This window comes from Grammomys surdaster, unplaced genomic scaffold (genome assembly GCF_004785775.1).
Source record: "Grammomys surdaster isolate TR1022 unplaced genomic scaffold, NIH_TR_1.0 237, whole genome shotgun sequence".
In the NCBI taxonomy this organism is placed as follows: Eukaryota; Metazoa; Chordata; class Mammalia; order Rodentia; family Muridae; genus Grammomys; species Grammomys surdaster.
In genome coordinates this window covers 1,013,850-1,036,060 of record NW_021604682.1, presented here as the reverse complement: position 1 = coordinate 1,036,060, position 22,211 = coordinate 1,013,850, and the positions used below count along the sequence as shown (strand labels likewise).

Genomic DNA, 22,211 nt, shown 5'->3' with positions numbered 1-22,211 from the left:
GTCCCTTGGCACTTTCAAAATGATGTCATTACTTGACATCACCCCCAAGGATACACAGTAGTTACAGCCAGCTCCTCCCTGTGGCTTCTTGATGCTGGGCTTGTTCATCCCAGCCCATGAGCAGGCTTGTGCTTTGGTTTTCATTTGCTTGCACTTGCTGGCCTTGTACTGTCTGCTGTGGTGTGTCTGCGGCTCTCTCTGTTGCATCCTTGTATTCTATATAGTTCTTCCAAACATGAAGTTGCAAACTACCCATTGTCTCCAAACTCCAGAACCATCTCAGGGGTGGGGCAGCCCAGAGAACAGCGCTCCTGCTTGAGAAAAGCTGAAGGGAGGAGACAGAGTCTCTAATTCCCTCATTATTGTTGGATAGGGAGGGTCAAATCATGGGATCAGATAACCGAGGTAGATTGCTCAGACCTTGTGTCCCCGGCACTGTCAGATCCCAGTGATCTGAGCCCAGAAGCATGTTAGAGACATGTATACCAGCTTTTGTTGTGTAAACCTCCCTCTCCCCCCTCCATGTTATCCATTTTTGCTTAATAAAGTTGCCTACAGTTTGGGATGGGCAGAAGGGGGCAGAGCAAACATTCCTGGGTTTAGGGTTCTCAGGAAGGGACCATGAGGAAGAGAGGGAGGAGGAAGAAGATCTACCTACCATGGGCACATGGCCATGAGGGCTAGCTTGTTGGAGTAGGAGTAGCCCAGGTGGAATATGACAAGTGATAACTCAAGGTTATTGATAGGAAAGCAGACAAACTAGCATAGAGGGTTGATATCTGCCCAGCTCTAATGCTTTATGGCTTATTATAAATATGAAGGCTTTGTGACTTTTATTTGGGAACTGAATTATCTAAGGTTGTGTAGAAATCCCCAAATGATATTAACTATGATGCGCAGTCCCTCAGAAACGCTTATGAGATGCATTCTCTTTGAGGCTACCTCTTATGAATAGGAGGGAGTAGTAGCCACATGCTCCTATAGGAAGAACCAGATCCAGGTGCTGTCCCCTCAACTCTAGTGAGGTTGGTAAAGCCCTCTGACAAGTGACGGGCCAACTTTCTCACTAACCCTGACTTCTCCATGTAAGCCAGAGAGAGGAAGAAACACGGATAGAGGACCCCCCTGGAATCCCCGTATCACACACTTAGACAGGCAGTGTGGCCTGTGCACAACTTCATGGGTTCCCTGCCAGCCTTTCCAGGGGTTAAAGACCCTGTCTTCTTAGGGGAAATCCATATATCTAGTTCACACTGTCTGGGAGAACTTTGAGCTCTTTTGGGTGACACCAGGCATAACAGCAGAGATTTTTGTCCTGGGTCCTATGCATGGTCGGGGGGAGGGGGATGGTAAGGAACGGGAGAGGAGTATGTGATACAGTAAGAGCCTCCAGATGCTGGAACTACTACAAGAGGACAGCTGATAGAATCTCAACAGAATAGAGAGTGGGAAGTGGGGCTCAGTCATCTACTAACCTGACACCTCTACTATGGGCACCTCGGGCTGTCCTAAGTGTGCAGAAGAAGTGAATAAAGACTCATTGTGTAAGGGGCAGGGCACATCCAGACTTGTGAGAAGCTACTCAATGCTGTCTGGTCACTTGTGTAGATGAAACTTTTAAGAAAGAGATAGGAGATTCATATAGAGAAAACATGAGAGATAAGAGATTCAGGGGGACACAGGTTTGGGCAGAAATGGCCAAGAGTCCTGGCTTGAGAACAGTCAGCAGTTGGAATGGCAGCAACCACGGACTTATTGTGGCTATGGGGAAAACCCTCGCTGTGTCACAGATTCTGGAGTTAATTCCAATTCTATGGGAGCTGGGCTCCAACAAGGATATGTGATGACTAGGCCCAGTAGACCCATAGTCCCTCCTTCCTGGGCTCCCCAGTGACCACACATAGCATCTGTGACAAGGAAACTTTGGGTAAAGAGCCACAAGGATGTGTCAAGACATGGACCATCAAGTCCCACTTGGATCGGGGATACAGGCCTGGAATGATCAGGCAGGCAAGGTCCAGTCTGGGCAATAGGAAAAGGGGTCTGCGGGAAAATACCCCCCATCCCTTCTCCAGGTTCAGGATGGTTGCCCTGCCCCGATCTAGCTGTTGGTCCTCCTCCCAGCTCCCAGGCATAGGGAGGAAGGATGTGATTGGCTCTTCCAGGTGGTTGAATGCCAAGTGTTACTAAAGCTAGTTTGTGGTAGGGAAACAGTTGGGCATCTGAACGGAGATATGTGGTGGCCAAGGCCAGCTCTCTGGGTTCCCCACTGTGTGCCCCTCCCTGGCTCCTTCCTCTCTTTTATCTCTCCAGTTCTGCTTGGATACCTACCCTCCATCAGGAGAAAGGGTCTAGTGCACTGGTTCTCATCATCCTAACAGTGCAGCCTCTTAATACAATTCCTCATGTCACGATGATGCCCCCAACCATAAAATTATTTCCATTGCTATTTTGTAACTGTAACTTTGCTACTGTTAATGGGTCATAATGTAAATATCTGTGTTTTCTGATGGTCTTCAGTGACCCCTGTGAAAGGATCGTTTGCACCCCTCCATCCCTAAAGGGGTTGCGACGCACAGGTTTAGAACCATTGATCTAGTGTGTTTGTTGTTGTTGTTTTGTTTATTCCCTGAAGTAGGCTTTCATGGTTGTGTGTAATGTACCCTACTATGCATATCTCCACTCTCTACCCACACACCATTGCTGCTGGGTCAACCATCCTGCTTCCTCTCCTCACAAGGCAGCGGGGACTCTAATGGATGTATTCTTCCTTCGCCACTTGGCCAGATGTGCATCTGCAGCCCCCTACCCAGCTGGAGGACTTTGCAGAAGCCATAGGCCACCTCCTGGCCATAGCCACAGCCAGTACCATGGTAGACTCTCACCTCATTCTGAGTAACTACCAACTTACCCAAGCACCTTCTTCAGCTTCCATTATGGACTTCTGGAGAGTGCTTTTAGAACCAGATCTAGTAGACACTTGTCATCTGGTTGGCTCTGACTTCATCTGGTTTAATCTATTTGAATGTGGATTGGTCTGGTGTAATATGGTTGTATCTAGTTGGTTCTGTTATAATTTGTTAGGATCTAAGTTGGTCTGTTATTATCTAGTGTGCTCTAGTTTAATCTGGTTGGATCTGGTTTGGTCTGGTTGGTTATGGTTTGGACTTGTGTAATAAGTTTGGATTGGCATGTTCTAGTTGGGTCTAGTCTGTTCTAGTTTAATCTGGTTAGATCTGAATTGTTCTAATTTACTCTAGTTGAATCTGGTGTTGTTTATTTTAACCTGGTTGGATATGGTTTAGTCTAATTTAATCTGGTCTAGTTTGCAGTTTGGTCCAGTGTATCTAGTTGGATCTGATTCATATCTGGCTATTTGTTTGAGCCTGGTGTCAGATCTCATTGGATATGGTCTAATCAGGTTGTATTTGGTTAGGTCTGGTGTGATCTCATCGGATATCATTTGGTCTGGTTTATTCTGGTTGAGTCTGATTTAATTTGGTTGAATTTTGTTGGAACTAGGATAAAAACGGTTGGAACTGGTTGGGTCTAGAGTTTGGACAAGCCAGTACCCCAAGTGTCTCTCTCCATTCTGCACTGCAGGGTGCTGTGCGCCTCATCCCAACAGCACCATGATATGGGAAGGCCTGTAGGCCTCTGTGGTCTTCCTCTCAGAAACAGATGGGCAGTGTGCATGGGCCAGGGCAGCTTCTCCTCTGCCCTGTGGTATGTCTGGCATTGGCTTCTCTTTCCAAGTGTGTTGGGTAATGTGGGTAGATAAAGGGAAGAGTCACGAAGAAAAATGGAAACTTTTATTATAGAGATAGCTGGTTTGGACCAGGTTAATGGGAGTGTTGGGGAGCCATGAAAAAGCTAACTAAAGGGAGTCTTTGACAAAAAAAGGACAAGTCACTATTTTGAGGAGAAAAAAGAAAACAAACTCTGCATTGGTTCCGACAGAACACTTGAGTGTGAACTGTCCAGGCTAAGCCTGTGTGTGTGGAGAGAGAGCTCTGACAGATAGCACCTTTGCTTTTAGAGTGTAAGGATTAGCCACTAAGGACCAAGACCAAGATCCACGTGGGTCACGGACAAGCACCTGATGAAGAGGAGGGATCGCCTCCAAGTTTGTGTCTGGAAATCCTCTTGCGTTCAATATATTCTAAAAGCCACAATCCAGCCAAGCTGAGCTCACTTTGGGAAGGTCTGCTTCACCTTGAGCGTGGAAGATGGAACACAGATAGAAATTGCAGAGATGGTGTGAAGACACCAGGGACAGGTGAGGGGTGGTGAGGAGGAAGCTGAGGTGGCTGGATCCAGCCCAGATAGGGAGAGGGGTTCAGCAAGATGGCCGCCATGATGTACAAACCAAGGGCGGGATCTAGATAGGAGCTCTGGTGAGCCACAGAGAACTTTACACAAAGCAAAGAGTGTGCATCTCAGCTTTCCCTTTAAGACAGTTGAGTTGACCAGTTGGTCAGGAACATTTGGGTCACATTTCCTATTCCTCTTTGGTCAGTGGGAAGGGCAAGAAGACCTGTTGAAGTGTGTCTCCATGTGCACAGCCATGTGTGTAGCCCTCTAGCCCAGTGCCACCTTCCTGGAGACTGTCTGGTAGAGTACACCACGAAGCAGAGCCTGGTAGTTTGGTACACGGAATAGGTGGCGCTCACCAAAGGCCACGTCATACTCTGCAGTCTTGCCAGTGACGAGCACACGGATGTGGGGCTCATTCACCTGCGGTCCCACCACCACCACAAAGATCTCAATGCCTGCACGCTGAGCCTCCTGCACAGCCTTCTCAATGGCCTCTGCTGTGGCCCCCTGTGAGTTGCCATCTGAGAACAACAGCACTCTCTTCTTGGTGGCCCCTGATGATCTTTCCCGGTAGAAACGAGTTACGTAGCTCAGAGCGTCATTGACGTCTGTGGCGTCGTTGATGAAGTCCATGCTGTCCACAGAGCTGGCCAGCATCGTGTAGTTCTGCAAGAACTGAAGAGCCGCCCGACCTGGCTGTTGCTGGCCTTGACCGCTATACTGTACCACGGCCACCCGCACATCCTGGGAGGGATCCGCCCGGCCTGCTGACAGGAATCGCTCAGCTAGGCGCTTGGCGAAGACCTTGGTGGTTTCGAAGTTGTGGCTGCCGACACTGGCTGAGCCGTCTAGCAGGATGGTGATGTCAGCCGGGGAGGAGAATGTGACTGTGGAACAGAGAGGGTAGCCTGAGGCTAGGTGGGCTGCATAGGACTGGCCAGAGGGTACCCAGATTTTTAGAGCTGCCAAGCTCCAGAGGAGAGTGTCTAGACAGACCCCTTATCTGGTCCTGCCTCCCCCACCCTGTCCCAGCCCATCCTTGTACTCACTTGGGCAGGTATAATCCGGACACTTCTTATCTGTAAAGAGAAATCACATGAATATGACTGCCATCATGTCTCCATGACCCTGTGAACCACACCCACTTTGAGTTCTGCCTTGGTCAGCTGCCTACGAAAGACAGACAGACAGACAGACAGACAGACAGACAGACAGACAGACGGTGTCCTAGCACCATTTTCTAGTCCTGGCTCCAAAATACTGAAAGGTAGGGTCAGGTCTTTGGCCTCTTCTTAAAAGGGGGAAACTGAGTCTCAGAGGAGGAGAGGTGGTTTGAATGTCAACTGCTCTACTATGCTGCTAATCAACTGCCTGTCATGAATCTGACACAAAGGGCATCTCTTGACCAAGTTGTCCACAGCATGGAGTCAGACCAATCACAAGGCTGACACACAGTGACAGCATGGAGTTAGACCAACCATACGGCTGACATACAGTGTGCCCACTGTGTTGGGGCTAGGGTCCTTGTCCCATGCTTGTAGTATAAGAACAGTTGTCCTCATGTTGTTCTGCTGGGCCAGGGTTCACCCTGGACAGTGCCACACAGCCAGGTCACAATCTTTCTTGAGGTAAAAGTACCAGGCACATAGTGGAGGCTGTTTCTAGCCCAAACCGTCTGTGAAAGCTGAGGAGATGTGTCTAAGACAAACGTAGGCGTTGCCCACCCAGGCTGTTGATTACCAGCACGAACCTATACAGATCTGGGCTGTTATGTTCTTCAGAAAGCCGTCATCTAGAAGTTCTGCATAGTTCTCCTTTACCAGGGAGATACCTGGCCGACCTTGCGATAAGCCTTGGCAGGAAATGACGTTGAGCTGATCGGAGCCCGCGACAAAGCCAAACACATCCTTGATGCCCACGGACACTACCTGCAGAGGACACGGTTGCACTGACTTTACCTCCCCTAGAGAACAGCAACCCTATGCTTGCAGGAGCCACTGTTCAGCCACTGCTGGGGTGATGTAGCTACCCACCTGAATGTCAGGGCCACAGAGCACACTGAGAGGTGTTGTGTCCCGTTGAGTGTCAGAGCGTCCGTCTGTGATGACCAGGGCAATCCGGTTGTTCTGGGTGGGTGGAAGCAGCCGGTCCCGGGTGTACTGGAGCGCTTCTCCGGTGAATGTGCCACCAGCCATCCACTGTAGCTTCTTGACGGCTCTACACAAGAAGACAGACAGGTCAGGGTCAAAGCCACGATCAGGGTCCTGGTTGGGCCAGCCTGCTATAGGACCAGGAATGGGGCAGAGATCTTCGGGGATGCTCTTACTCTTTGAAGTCCTGGGCGTTTCGGACATTGGGGCTCCGCATGTCCACGTGTTCTTGCATCTGATTGTGGCTGTACTGTACCACGCCTGCATGGGACTGCCCTGGTTCAAACTGTGGGAATGACACCATTGGGTCTGGAGTCCAACACCTTTGTGTCCTAGGATCCCAGCCTTCCAAGGGCCTGTCTCCCAAAGCCCAAGACTCCTGTATGCTCATTCACCCAGAGCCCTCCCTAACGACTTCCTGTTAACTACAAGGCTGTGTACATGGCCCTCCAAGGTTCTGTCCTTAAAGAATGAGCTCTGGACAAACTATCAGGATTCTCTGTGCCATGTGGTGAGAATACACATATGTGTGTGTGCTTGTGTATGTGTATGTGTACGTATGTATGTATATGTATGTATGTACATGCATACATATGTATGTACATGTATATATGTGTATGTGTATATGTATATATACATATGTACATATATACATATATATGAATATATACATATATACATATATGTGCACATATATTCATCTTCCATATATATATATCTACCATACATATATATGTGTATATTTATATATACATATATGTGTACATATATACATCTTTCATATATATATATATATATATATACACCATACATATTATGTGAATATGTGTATATGCATATATATGGAAGATACACATATACGTATCTTCCATATATATCTCTACCATATATATATATATATATATATATATATATATATATACATATATATGTGTATACGTGTATATGTGTATATGTGTGTGTGTGTGTGTGTGTGTGTGTGTGTGTATATATATATATATATATTCATTCTTCCATAGGCGTTAAGGATAAACTGTAAACTGTTTGGCTTTGTTGAAAGGTCCGACAAGCTTAGTGTATACAGCAATCAGTCAGTGATTGCGCCTAGAAGCTTCGGTGGAGGGGATCAGCTCGCTGTTTGCCCTACCTGTGGTCCCAGGTTGCCTTGTACTCACTTTGACCAGCTCATCTTTGCTCAACCGGTCAATGACCTTGATGATGAAGTCCTTGGCAATCTCAAAGTTCTGTAGGCCAATGCTCTCCGAGCTGTCCAGCACGAACAGGATGTCAATGGGACCACACGTGCACTCTAGGGAGGAGGGATGGGCCAGCCCTTAGTGCCCTTCTGTGGGCTTCCCTCTGTATTCCACAGTCCCACCCGTGTCCTGGGATACACATTGTGAATCATGACTCTTCTCCCATGTCTCCTCTGGAGCTAGGCTTGTCAGGTTGGCCTTCTTTGACCAGACCCAACAGTTGCTACCCTCGCTCCTTCATCCTAGCTCTGATCCTGTGGAGGAGTGGATAAGACAGGCCTGGAAGTCTGCCTCCAGCTCCAGCCTATGGATGGTTACTTGAAACGTTAGGGAGAAAGGCCAGGAATCAGCAGTATCTTCGGCCTGTATGATCCCAGGGTACTGCTCGCTGGGAAGGAAGGCCGGTGAGAAAGCATGTGGTTAGGTACATAACGGCTGCATGGCTGGCCTGCTGCAGAGCCAGGAGGGGTCTACTTAACACTGTACAGGAACTCCCAAGAGTGAAGAGACGTCACTCACCACAGCACGCTGGAGAGAGAGGAGAAAAGGCGCTAAATAGGACAGCTCCAGGTTACAAGGTGCCCTGTCCTGCTCTGCCTAGCTCTGCCCAACTCTGGCCAGGCCCTCAGCATGTCGGAGTCCCTGAAATCTCAGAGGGTGTGTAGCCCAGCCCTGGTGTTGGAGACCTTCCAATCTCAGTATAGCCTAGGCCCTTCCCACCTATACCTCCCCATCTCTGAGACCCTTCTGGAGCAGAAGCCTGGGCCCTGTGGCTGACAGGAGCTTGCTGGCTCTTTTTTTTTTTTTTTTCTTTTAAAGGCGAGCTGAGATCCAAATCCAAATACTCACAGCACATTTTCATGATGATATCCAGAATCTCACACTCCTGGGGAAAGAGATGAGATTGTTAACTTGCTTTGGGTGGAGGCCATTTCTGGTGGTCCCTGGGAACCTCTTGGGGTTGGATCTATCCAGGGATTCCTCCCAGCCCAGAGTGTTCCTGGCTTTACCCCCTAAGAACATAAGATATGATGCAGTTGCCAACACATAGCTGCCATGTGTCCCCCATGGCCAGATGTCTCCCACAGTTGTTACCTGTGTCCCCTGAAGTCATCACAAGACTCAACTGTAATCATGTGTGTCTGTGGCCTGGGTACAGGGCTTCAAGCCTCTGTCCCCAGCTGCCCCCAGCTGTCCCCAGCTATCCCCAGCTGCCCCCAGCTGTGAACAGTTTTCATTATTGTCCCCATCAGGATCCATGGCCTTACTGGTCAGGCCCAAGATCTTATTTACAGACACGGTACTTACATCTGGCCCAGGTGGTCCCACGTGTCCTGGAGGTCCCTGTCAGAGCAAAAGCAGACAAAGATTTTAAGTGGGGAGCTTGGATCAATGAGTCCATGGATTCTTAAACTATATGTCCTCTGGGGACCTCAGTGTCCCTAAGTGCTTTTGGGGTAAGCCCGGTCCCTTAGGTCTTTTGTCTCCTGCTTCTAGCTACTTTATACATCCTTGCCTTGTGTCTACAGAACCCAAAGCCCTCCTGTCACATCACCTACCTGGGGTCCCTCTGGCCCTCGGTATCCCTTTGCCCCTTTGACTCCACGGGGTGAAACGTCATTGTTCTGGAAGGAAAGCAAACAGGGTCAGCAGGAACAGACATGTATATCAGTTGCCCAGACTCCAGCCCAGCTGCACCAGTCCCTCAGAGGACATCTCCAGCCGGCCCTGCGCCACTGTTCCAGCGAGCAAAGCCTGCAGGGTTAGCACGCTTGACAGATCTTCCCCCTCACCTCACCCCACTTACATCCTCTCCCGGGTCTCCAACTTCACCCTCATCCCCTTTGAGGCCAGGGTAGCCCTTTGTGCCCTGCAGGAGACAAAATATATTGGTTAATGGGCTCTTGGGAGTAAAGAAGGCAGAGAAGGTGGATGTGATATGGCTCGGGTGTTTCTGAAGTCAGTGGTGCAACCTCAGGGTCACGTGTACGTGTATGTGCGTGCTGCCTTGTGTCGTGGGATTGTGTTGATTGTGCAGGCCCCTATGGGTGCATGTGAGCAGTGTGAACATACATACATGTCCTGACAGAGGCATGATGGGATACTCACATTTATCCCAGGAGGGCCTCTGTTGCCTGGATACCCCTGTGAAGGAAGATAGAATGGTTATACCAGGGTCCACTGGAGACAGGAGCCAAGTGAGAACCACAGGATGGGCCCAGGGTCGGTAGAGTTCCAGGTCCAAATGCCCAGACTAACTGATGGCTCTGGTCTATCCCATCCATCCAGATGCCCAGGGGAATACCAAAGTAGACCTGGTAGACATGCCTCTGACACTCACAGGGAAGCCGGGGAAACCTTCTGTGCCGTTTCCTGGTGGTCCATCCTCACCCTGAGAGAAGAGAGAGTTGCTGTCACCACGCCAGATGGTAGCAAGATAGCTGGGGATATCTGTGTCCCCAGAGCTCCTCCTGACCTTCAGGGAGCACCCCCATCCCCAAGTCTGCTCTAAAACTGAATTTTAAGCAAGAGGGTCTTGGATGGGGCATCTTTACTCTTAAGAGCCAACTGTGGATACCCCTCAACACCCCTCCCAGGGGCAAGTTACGATAAGTCCCAGCTGCCAGAGTATCTGATGACCAGCAGTAGCCCAGCAGGGTGGTTCTTCCAAATACTTACCCTTTCGCCCATCAGTCCTGGGTCTCCAGGGGGACCAACAGGTCCTGGGGCTCCTCTAAGGCCCTAAAAGAGAGGAACAGGTAATAGCTAGGTCATAGAGAATGTAGGTTTGGGCTGTAATATCCTTCTCTGGGACCCTCTTGGGGCAAGAGAGGGAAGACCAGGTGTAGAGAAATGGGGTGGGGGTATGGGTGCTACTGTAGGACTAGAGTAGTCCTCAGGGTGACACTCAGGGCTGGCCTAGGTGAAGAGCAGGGCAAAGTGGTCAAGTTCTTACCTCAGGGCCTGGAGGGCCCTCATCACCTCGGTATCCTTTAGGTCCAATGGGGCCAGCCTCACCCTAGAAGATTAAGAACTATGAGAGTTCAGCTCACCACCCCCAGGTCACATCTGTTTGCCTTCCCTGTGAGCTGAGAGTCCTAGACCATGACTCCATCATTGTCATCTAGGGCCCTGGGCACAGGGGCCTCATGACAGGTGTAGCCAGTGGCCGATGGAGGGTATAGTCAGTCTGGGCTCCCTGCATGTCTTTCTGGTATCCATGAGGGGGTCTTTACTTTAGATGGCAGAGTATAAGAATGTCCCTTTTGTTCAGGGGATCTTAATGGCTGTAGTAGCCTGGGAAGTACTTCTAGCCCTGGTGGGACTTCCATATGAAGTGGATTCTCTCACCAAGACTTCTGCCCCTTCCTTACTAGACACAAGCAAGGACAACTCCAGACTCAAACTATGTCCGTCCCTGCCTCGTTCCCTCCCCATGGCTCTGAGGGGGCCTGGCGACCTGAAGACCCCAATGTCTCTGGACTGAGCCTAGCTGTAATGGCCCTAGCTCCCTGAATATGGGCTCTGGGAGGTCTTACTCATACCCTTAGATGCTGGAATCTTGTGCTTGCTAATTCTCCCGAACTCACCGGAGCCAGCCTCTTAGCTGTGTCTCCCGAGGATGCAAAGAGCTCACCTCCATCCTTCTCATAGTCTAGGAACTCATATCAGTCTTCATCGGCATAGTCTCCCCCTCTCTGTTGTATCCAGGCCTCTATTACCCCTCACCCCCCCCTACATACATTACCAGGCCCTGTGAACATAGCAGCCCAAGGCCAGAGACCTACGATTATGATACAGAGCCTACAAGTGTCTGTGTCCCACAGCCTCCAGTACATTGCTTGGCCTCACTGACACACATTCATACCCAGCCAAACCAGGCTAGCATGGACACTATGTGTCTGCAGGGATACATATCTGTAAGAGGGTTTCCCCATCCCCCACCATGATGAGCCACCGGGAACACTTCCTTCTGAAGACTCAAATGAAGCTCTCGGCTTAGTTTGGCATCACAGTTCCCCACAATATATCAGGTTTCCTACCGGATCTCCAGGGATGCCGACAGGCCCCTCTCTTCCTTGGTCACCTTGTGGTCCAGCTTCACCCTGGGGAGAAATGAGCTGATGAGTGTAGAGGTAGAGGCCACATGGCCACCAGCAGTTTGCTCTAGGAAGAGCCACTCTCTGGGTGGCGAGCAATTGAGGCACTCTGGTGAGGGTTGCCTGCGTCTGTTGGACTCAAAACTAGAGACCAAGGCTGGCCCTACCTGCAGCTTCTCCTTCTCCAGATGGGCCCACTGATGAGCAAGTCTCTGACAGGATTTGGGTCAGTGCCCTATGTTAGATGCCCTGCCAGAGCCCTGGCAGTTCCAGCTCTCCATAGGAAAACAGGAGAGCAGAGGCATAGAGATCAGTGTGTGTGTGGGGGGGGCATGCCTGGCCCCTGTGGATCTATGCTCAACTCTGTCCGGCCTGAGTGTTCCCCCTAGACAGCCCCAAGGCATAACTCACCGGGTCTCCCCTTGGGCCCCTCACACCAGGGGTCCCCCGAGGTCCCCTTTCACCAGGGCCACCCTGTGTGAAGAGAAACGGATGTGAGGCTGCCTGTGTTCCACTGTTAGGAAGGGTGAGTGGAAGAAGCTTGAGAGTTAGGCCTGATGATCTCAGCAGCTGTCTCTGTGCTCATGTGAGACCAGTCCAGGGGCAGGCCTCTGTGTTCCTCAGGCCACCCACCTCCACAGACGCCCAAAGGCCAGCACACAAGGTGAAATCTACAATGCCTGGCATCTGGCTTTCCACCTAGCCAAGGCATGCGCTAAGGACTGGGACCTGGCCCAGGCCAAGCTGCACAAGCCTTTCACGTCGATGGTGAAGACACAGGACAGTAGCGACAGTACCATCCAGCTGACTCACCCTCTCTCCAGGGGCACCATCTGGGCCAGCATTTCCCTGGGACAAGGAGGAATAGCACATGTTAGTTAGTGCACTAGCCTGCACTCAGTCTGCATGTGAAGGTGAAGGCTGGAGAAGGATAGGGGTACTTACCTCATCACCGGCCTCTCCTTTTTCTCCGGGGGGACCAGGCTCTCCCGGATCACCCTGGAGGAGGACACATTGAGAATGACCACCAGTCCCAGTGCCCATCCTATCCCACCTCATGCCCACCCCATCTTACCTCATCTCCAGGTGGCCCTGAGCTCCCTGGTCTCCCAGCCTCACCGTCTGCTCCAGCTTCACCCTGGGGGGGAAGATCAGAGGTCATGGATCCATACAAGTGAAAGCCACATCATGACTTAGCAACCATACTCTTATTACCCTAACCTCGGGCTACCCCAACCAACTCTGCAAGAGTCCTGACCTCCCAGGATCCTCCAAGTCACCCACAACTGCATAGCACAGTCTTGAGCATCTCAGCCTCAAACCTCCTCAGGTCCAGATGAGATGTTTGGATAGTGAACAGCAAACTTGAGGCTGTCATTCAAGGCTTTATGGCTACGCTGCTCTGAGCCATGCTTGCTCCTCACACTGTGGGTCTCAGGAGGAATGCTTGACCCAGGACTTGGTAGATATCAAAGTCTCCATTCCCTGGAGCTACCTGTCACTCACCTTTTCTCCCTTCATCCCAAAAGCACCGGCATCACCCTTGGGACCAGGGGGTCCTTGAATGCCCTGGTGGAAAGATGGAAATATAAGTTAGAGCTAGCCAAGATCTCCGTGGGCCCCAGACATGTGGTCATCCTCAGACCAAGCAAATGAATCAAATGACTCCACATAACAACTCAGCTATTGGGAGAAGCCAGCATAGCAAGGGTTGGACCAAGTTCCCGAGAATCCATAATTCCAAGTTATAGGGGTAAAAAAAAAAGTGACTTACATCAAATCCTGGTGAGCCCTTGCAGCCTGGTAGTCCTGGGTACCCTGTCTCCCCCTGGAAGGAGAAGGAAACATCAAGATTGGAATGGTTGAGTGGAGAATAGAGTTTAATTCATCCAAGCCCCTCCTAGGAAAGTCAGGAGCCCTCTGAAAATAAGTGGATTGCTTGGGGTTTACTAGTTTCTGGGTTTTGGCAGGAAACCTCGCCTGACTCACATCTCCAAGTTTCCCGGGAAATTCTTCTATGGGAATTGCACCGACACTTGGGGCAGCCCCTGGCTTTCTCTACCTCCCATCCTAGACAGCACACCCCACCCTCTCAGCCCCCCCCACCTCAGGATTACCTTCATGCCGTCTACTCCATCGATGCCGCGCTTGCCTTTCTCGCCCTGTGAGGCACGGAGACAAAAAAAGGTTAGACAGAGATCAGATGTCACTAGCACTGGCCCATGGACAGCACCTATGTCTTCAGCCTGTCGACACTCACCTTGTAACCTTTTGGTCCCCTGGAACCCTGTGGAAACAGGAAGAAGAGGGTCAGAGGGCAACTCCCACTGTGCCTCCATTCTCCCATTAGGTGGGATGGCAACACTATCCCACTAACCCAAGAGAGCGGGGAAATGGAGTCCAGGAACACCAGGGGACACAGGGTGGAATGGGTAGGGAAGACAACAGGGTCTGTGTTCTAAGGGTCTCCAGGAACTGTCCACCAAGGCAACATGACACCCCTCCCCTCAACTCCCATCCTCTCTGACTCAGGTGGCCTGTGGTGGCAGCAGAAATCATGGGGTCTGTCTCTAAAGACCAGCCGCATTCCCCCAGAGGCATACAGAGAGCCAGGAGGGTCTGTTTCCCATGCTCCCTTCTGACAGAAATACCAGCTGCCTCCCCCGATGCTCATCAGTCAAGAAAACTCTGTGTACCCAGAGGGACATACCCGGAAGCTGGCCCTTACTCACCTTCTCTCCACGGCTTCCCTTTTCTCCCTATGAGCCAAACAGAAAATAAAGAAAACCATTATTGTTGTACATGGCAGCTTGTACCCTGCTTCCAAACCCTGATCCACCCCACCCAAGAGAGGCCATTGGACATGAAGGACACGTACCTTCATACCCTGGTACCCGACTGGTCCAAGATCCCCAGGTCGTCCCTGGAACAGAACAGGAGATAGTCAGACATCCCTGGATAGCACTGGAAGGTCCGACTCAGCCCACCTCATTTCTTACTACAGTTAGACCCACATAGAATCCTCAAGTGACCAGCTGTGAGGTCCCTGAAGGTCAGGAGGGAACCCAGCACACCCAGGAGGGAGGAAAGGGCATGCACAGCACCCCAGAGGAGAGGGAGGGGAGCCAGGATACCCTGAGGAGGGCTAGAAGAGAGAGAGATAATTGCCAGGAGACTTGTCATGGTTGAAAGCAGAGGCCCTGGGATTTGGTTGGCCTGACCCCTTGGGCACCTTTCTTCCCCTAACAAAAGGCAGGCTGTGTGGTCTCTGTGCTCAGAATTAAGGTTCTGGAAGTTTCTACAGCTCAGATGACCAGTCTCAGGCTTCTCTACCTCTGTCCCCATCCGCATGCAAACAGTAACCAATACTTACAGGGTCTCCAGCTTCTCCCTTCTCTCCGGGAAGACCTGGCTTTCCTCGTTCCCCCTGGAAGGCAGAGGGGATCAGCTCAGGGGAGGCCAGGTCAGGAGCCATGGACATCTGTTCTGGAAAGCTGGGCAAGACCCCTTTGTGCATGAGAAGGATCTTCAGAGCGATTCTATCCAGGCTCCAGAGTCGTCCTGGCCGTGGTTCTGGGCCTGCCTGGCATCTGGGAGTCTTACCCACCAGGGTCCTCACACTGTGTCATCCTGGCTGGATTTGGTCCTAGAGCTGAACCTCTGCCCGCAGGTGCTCAAGGCTGAGCTGACTCACTGCCTCAGGCCTAGGGAGATCCAGCACAGAAACTCCCCAGAGGGCCATAGCGCAACTCTGTGGATGATGGCCGTGTGGTAGAACCATCCTAGACCTGACCTTCTTTAGGAACCAACACAGAGTGTCTCCCTTGGTGTTCAGATTTATCCCACATGAGTCCCACTGAGAGCCTCAGTTTCATTCCCAACTCCACCAGAAGAGTCAAGCAGGTTCTGAGCTGACACTTAAATTTGTGGCAACCTTCTGGACCACAACTCCAACTCCCATACCACAAACTCACAATAAGCCGGGACTTTCTCCCTGGATAAAGGCAGCTAACAGCCAGTGTTAAGTGTACCAGGTACCCAAGGAGGTAGGCACAGAGCTATGGCTTCCACTGTGGCTCGTCCCAAACAAGTACAAGGCTATCTTAGCCACTCAGTAAATGCATGTTTGTGTGTACTGTGTACAGGTTATCATCCTTGTGTTGTTCAAATTCTCATTTCTCTGCCCTCATCTCTTGTTTCAATCCGGCCTTATAAAGCGTAGGTCAGGAATCTCTTGTCTCAAGTTTGTATAAACAGTTCTTACCATATATTCTCTGCCTTGTCAATAAATGCTGATCACCCAATGGCTGGGCAGAAGAGAGAATAGGGTGGGATTTCCACCAGCCAGGGGAAGAAGATAGAGACGGAGGGAGAGTCTGATCGGCCATGAGGATGGAGAGAGGTTAGAGTCATGAGGGAGGAATCTAGAGAGAGGTCATGGAAACATATCTGAAGCCCAAAGAGCCAGACCAAAAATAAGAAGCAAGTATATTAAGATCATGGCTGGGAGGTCACCAGATTAGCTTAAGAGGTTAGTATACATCACTTAACTGCCCAGGTATTGAGGTGCGGCTTGAAATAAATCTTGGTTTCTCTGTGAGGTTATGGGGATTAGCATAAGATAAAGAAATACAGCCATGGATTAATTCATTGCTTCTGTCTATATTAAAATACTTCCGTTGACAACTCACCTCATACCCAGGGTCACCTCGGGGCCCTGGAGGTCCTCTGGCAGCCTGAAGGAAACAAGAAAGACCTTATTAACCCTAGGTCCTAGACAGAAGTCCCGGAGCCAGCAGAGAGGGTGGGCCACACTTACCTGGCACTCAAAAGTACAGCACTGTGGAAGAAAAAGACATGAGATCAGTCAGAGACCAAACAGGGAGAGGATAGAGCCCTGGAGCACACACTCCAACAGCGGGCTAGAGCTAGGACCCATGTAAGACCCAGGCCCTGATTCTCAGGTCTCAGAGGGAAGCACTTACCACTTGCTCCACGTTGTTTTTCTGAAATGAAAATGAAAGAATGAATTACTCTCTCTTGTGGGCACAGCCCTTCTTCCCCCTACCCCTGACCCCTGACCCCTGACCCCTGACCTCTGACCCCCAACCCCCGACCCCTGACGCTGAAGATGTGTCCATGCTCACAATCATGTCCACAATGGTGTCGATGGTCTGGCTGATGGTCTCTTCAGCATCGCGGCTATGCCCCCAGTCAGCCGCCGTGAAATTGCGTCGGTACGTGTGATCTGTGGCAATAATGCTCAGACGTGGCTCCTGAGGAACACAGGGAAGGAGAGCATGAATGAGCCATCTCTACCAGGCCATGCGCCACTGCGAACTGGGTAGTGGTAGCAGAACCCACACAGGGATACCCACGCTCCTCGGTGAGGTAGAATCAGCCCTTTGAAAGGTTAGGACTGTCTACTGGGGAGTCTTCACCCCAAGGGTCAGACCAGTGATCTGGCAGGTGGGAGGCCTTGAAACAGACTATGAGTACCCAAACAGTGGCAGAAGAGAGGGGCCCAGGAGGCCAGAGGCCCTCCATCTTGTGTGTTTGGTATAAGGGGGGAAGAGACTCTTACCAGGTGGTCAGGTGTGATAGCCACAGAAAAAACCTTGATGCCCAGGTGTTTGGCCTCATTCACGGCATCTTCCAGACCCCCACATGGTTCCTTGTAGCCCTCGAGAGGATGCCCGTCAGTGACCACAATCAAATACTTGTTCTCCTTCAGATGGGAGCCCCTGGAGAGGTGGGCAGTGTGAGGATGCTCTCTAGGGCTCAGAGACTGGGAACCAGAGCTGAGACTCTCAGAGCTGAGGCCCAGGAGAAGAACCTGAGGTAGCTCTGGACATGCTGGCCCCTGTCATGCAGGGACCAGGTTTTTACCGTTGATCATAATTATAAAGTATCTGGTCTCATGGGGTTACATGACTGCAAAAATCACTCCGAGATATATGCTTCCAGGAAAGACACCAGTCCTCAGCTTGCACCATAAATGGGCATCATCTCAAGATGCTTTGGACCTCAAATCTCTGAGAACAAGAGACCCAGAGGTGACCCTGGGCTACTGGGGTAGTCCTGTGGAAGGTAATTGGTGTCAGAGCTGAGGAGACTCACAGATAGTCTTTGATTGTTTCACCATAAAAAGTGCAGTGGGCCTTCTTGAGGAAGCAGGGGCCCACACAGACATGACGTCCTTTACACTTGCTGGGAGCCGTCCTACATGTATTCTAGAATACCCGCCTTCAAGTTTATTCTGTGATTTGCACATGGTGGCTGTGCTTTGAATTTTTAGGCCCCTAACCCAGCCCCTAGCCTTCTGACCTCAAAAAGTTACAGGAGATAACTTTTTTAAAAAAGATACAGATAGGGCCTGCCCATCTCATGAAAATTCACACACACGGGTGTTGAGGTGGACTCGCTAAACGAACCTTGGACCCGAGCTCAGCCCGGCAGTCTCCTAACGCTGGACAGCCAGCGAAGCCACAGAAGTGGAGAGTCCTGAGGAGGCAGGGATTGCTCCCCTGTGCTAGCTGCACTGGGCAGCGGATGCTGAGAAAGGCTAGATAGATATGTAGCCTGTGCCTACCCTACTGGGCATGGGGACCCTGTGAGCACAGTTACAGCCACCTCTTGCCCATCAGCTCAACACCTGGGGCATGATGGGAAGCTATGTGAGGAAAGATTCTCAGACCTATGCAGGATAGCAAGTGAGACAGAAGCCCCTCCCCCACCCCACCCCACCACTGGGGCCTGCTAAAGAACTTCAGCCGGGTGATCCCAGGGTGTACCGCAGTAACTGGTGTCTCTCTCCTTATCTGCCATGGTCTCTCTCTGCTTCTCTATCTCTGCTGCCTCTGGGTGCTAGGGTGGTGACTTTAGTTCACCAGTTGAGGAGACAGTGGATAGACCCATGGACGGGTAGAGATTGGGGGTCCTGTGGTCCCTGCCGAGAGGTTTGTGACTACTGGCATATCAATCCCTGAGGCAAAATCTCTAGCCACCAGGCCAGTGCTTGATGGGTAACAGGGAGCCTAGCCTGCTGGAAGTTCACCTGGCCATGAAAACGGGCCAAGGAGGCCCTGTAGTACACAGGTTGAAAAGGCCTGTGGGTAGAGCCACCTTAGACTGCTCCGGGGTCTTAGACACGAGGGGTCCGGATTTAGCCATTGTGAATGTCCCTGCTCCACTCACCCTATGAGCAGCTCCTCCAGCCCCTTCTTAATGGCACAGTCGGTATAGGTGCCTTTCCCGAAGTACTTGACCGCATCCACGCTGGCCTTGAGCTCATCGCGGCCACTGGGCATGCGCGTGAGCCCTCGGATGATCTCCACCTCGTCACTGTAGTGCAGCGCGCCCGCGTTCCACACCAGGTTGCGGTCACACCGATAGTACCTGTGAGTCGTGGGTGAAATGAGGTGAGAGGAACCCAGAGAGACACCCCACCCCGCAAGGACATGCGAACCTTAACCTTCATGAAAGAACTTGCTGTCCCACCACCTAAGGGTACTACTGTGTCCCCATCTCACAGATAGGCAGGTGGCTCAGGGTCCTGAGACGGAAAGGGGTGGTCCTTATCCTGGCGCCACACAATGGGTATGGCCGTACAAAGCCACCCGAGTCTCAACTGAGCTGTAAAGGTGACCCCAGCACTGCAGAAGGCTGGATGAGACTAGAGACAGGCACAGGCCAATTTGAACTAGGACATGGGGGTTTCTGAAGTAGGTCCAAGTTGTCTCCAACCTGCTTTGTAGCATCTGGCCCCACACCTCTCCAGGTGCAAAGGTGGCCCACGTGGTCTTTCAAGGGACAGAGTGACCAAGGCCCTTGTGGTGAAGCTAATATAAATATATATAGTTCTACCCCATTTCACAGGTGGGATCCTGAGACACCGGAAGCTAAGTAAAGGGACGGAGGCCATCCACTGCCATCTTCACTTAGATCTCCTTTTAACTTCCTACAGCCTCAGACGTTTTTGCTAAGTTCAGGTCCCTGAGGTGACAGCCTTGGGGGTAGATGGTTTGCTCCAATCTGCTGGAGTCCACTGTCTCCATGGGGAGAGCCCTGGGCCCTGGATGGGTAGTTAGCAGAGTTGAGGCCTGTATGGGTTGAGTTCCTGTCTTTGGGACCCTGCTAGGGGAGCAGACTCAGGATCTACGTCCATCCTCAGGGCCTGCCCTCCCCCAGCCACACCCTCTGCTCTCAGTGCCCCGTTGAGGAGGGAGAGAGGAAGAGAGTGAATGAAGCATGCTATGTCCCACAGTCCCCTCCTCCCAGCTCCAGTGATGAAGACACTGGGGATGTCTGGCCCAGGACTTAGGCGAAGACTCTAATGCCCATGTGGGTAGGTGGTGTCTGCATGCAGAACTCCAAGCACCAGGCACAGCTACACATCTGGCTGACTCCCCAAACTCCTGTCTGTGTTTGGAATACGGAGACCTCATATCTCTCTACTCAGAACTGTCTTAGTCCTGTTGGCAAGGTGACTTCCTCTCCGTTGTCCCATCTCCCAACCCAAATCAGCCTCCCCCTCTGTCCCGCTGAGCTGCAGAGACGTGAGATGGAGCTGTGGGCAGCTTCTGAAATAATGGAGTGAAGGCTCGGTTCTATATGCAGGTCCAGTCCTCCCCAACCCCAGGACCACAGAGCTACAGGACAGGCCAAGGCAAGCTCCCTCTACCTGTCTCTCAGGTTGTCGATGAAACGCTTGGTGAAGGATTTCACCTTGTCCACCAGGGCCCCATAAGGTTTCAGCCTCAAGGCCACACTCTCCGAGGTGTCCAGCACGAAGAATAGATCCACAGGGCAGTCTGAGCCAGAGAAGGTCCCATGAGCCATGCTCTGAGCCCCTCTGGGAGCACTAGGCCCCTTCACAGATCCCCCATACGGGCCAGGGGCTTCCTGGCCAGGCCCCATCCATTCTCACCAGTAGAGCTCCGAGCAGGTGATTGGTGCAGCCCCAACCCCTCACCTGCCTGGCAGGGTCTGAGTGAGAGCTAAGTCTCAGGGTGTTCTGTCCTAGGACAGGGCCTTGCTCAGTTACAGTGGCCTTGGCCAGTTATACAGAGCAGGGGCTGCCTGAGACAACTGGACTATTTCTCCTTATAGTCTCAGATTCAACTCAAAGCCACCAGATCTATGGCCTCCCGGGAAGAGACAGGCTACCTATGCTGGCTATCACGCAAAGAGAGAATATCAGTTCTGGGACCTGGACAGTCATTCACTCAGGACAGAGAGTGGACACGGAGTGATAGCCACAGGCTCTCCTCACTGGTCGGTCCCTCTGGAGTTTACCAACCTGTCATCTCCCTGGCATGGCAAGATTTGGGATGACAGGACTCTGGGCCCTTTCGGCTGGGAGCCGCGTGCTATAGCAGCTTCAAGATGGGAAATAAATAGAATGCAGGCTTGGACAAGGGACGAGCCCCCTTCTCAGAGGCTCTCCACAAGATTAAGACAAAGGGGGACAAGGGGCTGTATACCTTGTGGGGCATTGAGCCCATATACTTCCAGGCCTTCAGGCAGCTAAACACGGCACACAGGGAGCACAGCCAGTTTACTCACCTTGGAAGGCAATTGCTTTGGAGCCCTGGATGTCCTGTGCGGCCACCCAGCAGGCCTTTAGCAGCAGGGGCAGCAGAGCGTGGGCCAGCCTCATGTTTCTGGCTGGCCTGCGAGTCACCGTCAAATGCGGGCCAGGGTCAGGGTGGGCGCTGGTGAAGGCAGAGTGAGAGGTTGTTTCTGCTTGCTGCAGTTAGAGCCCAGGGCTGTGGAGAGAGCCCGGGAGGGTGGAGGGAGGGAGGTGCAAAGAGGGGGAGGGATCAGGAGAGGAGGGGGAGAGGAAGGGGAGGGCCTCAGAGCTGAGTGAGTCACAGTATCAGCATCGGGTCTCTGGAACCTTGAAGAGAAAAAGCCCCTCTCCTTTAGGGTACGTGGAGCCAAGACACTCCTGGGCTGTGGGCTTCCTGTTGTCACAGTGTGTGGGATGTTTGCCCGCTCGAAGTCAACTGTCCTGTGTAACGTAGAATAAAATATAGTGTGAACAAACTGTGTGATTCCCAAAAGAAGTTTCAGGAAATATTTCTAGTTGTTTCATTCCAAATACCGCCTTGGGACTGTGCAGCCCAGTTTTCTGGTGTGAGCCACAGACGTGGCTTTCTCGGGCGCTGGAGATTTTTGTGTAGCCGTTGCTTCGGTTTGGTTAAATACTTAACTTGCAAAAGATATTTGATCTTTTGATCTTTATCATGGGAAACCAAGTTGTCAACACTAACCATATGGATGTATTTGTATAAGATATAAGAATCTCTCTGTCTCTCTGTCTGCCTCTCTCTCTCTCTCTCTCTCTTTCTGTGTGTGTGTGTGTGTGTGTGTGTGTGTGTGTG

The 22,211-nt window shown here is 51.4% G+C and overlaps 1 protein-coding gene across 1 annotated transcript; it reads right to left on the bottom strand.

Annotated features, from left to right (window-relative positions):
• Window positions 1-3,797: 3,797 nt before the first annotated feature.
• Window positions 3,798-21,828, bottom strand: Col6a1 (collagen type VI alpha 1 chain). Its single transcript, XM_028773915.1, has 35 exons — window positions 21,391-21,828; window positions 20,507-20,636; window positions 19,021-19,221; window positions 17,408-17,567; window positions 16,971-17,099; window positions 16,809-16,829; window positions 16,643-16,663; window positions 16,515-16,559; window positions 15,197-15,250; window positions 14,702-14,746; window positions 14,556-14,582; window positions 14,084-14,110; window positions 13,941-13,985; window positions 13,598-13,651; window positions 13,330-13,392; window positions 12,899-12,961; window positions 12,769-12,822; window positions 12,637-12,672; window positions 12,235-12,297; window positions 11,767-11,829; window positions 10,680-10,742; window positions 10,403-10,465; window positions 10,065-10,115; window positions 9,833-9,868; window positions 9,531-9,593; window positions 9,283-9,348; window positions 9,032-9,067; window positions 8,573-8,609; window positions 8,243-8,251; window positions 7,643-7,776; window positions 6,644-6,753; window positions 6,351-6,534; window positions 6,068-6,245; window positions 5,367-5,396; window positions 3,798-5,204 (listed from the first exon to the last, which is right to left on the bottom strand). The coding sequence occupies exons 1-35, from the start codon at window positions 21,482-21,484 to the stop codon at window positions 4,582-4,584; spliced, it is 3,078 nt and encodes a 1,025-aa protein (XP_028629748.1). The 5' UTR covers window positions 21,485-21,828; the 3' UTR covers window positions 3,798-4,581.
• Between the last annotated feature and the right edge of the window lie 383 nt (window positions 21,829-22,211).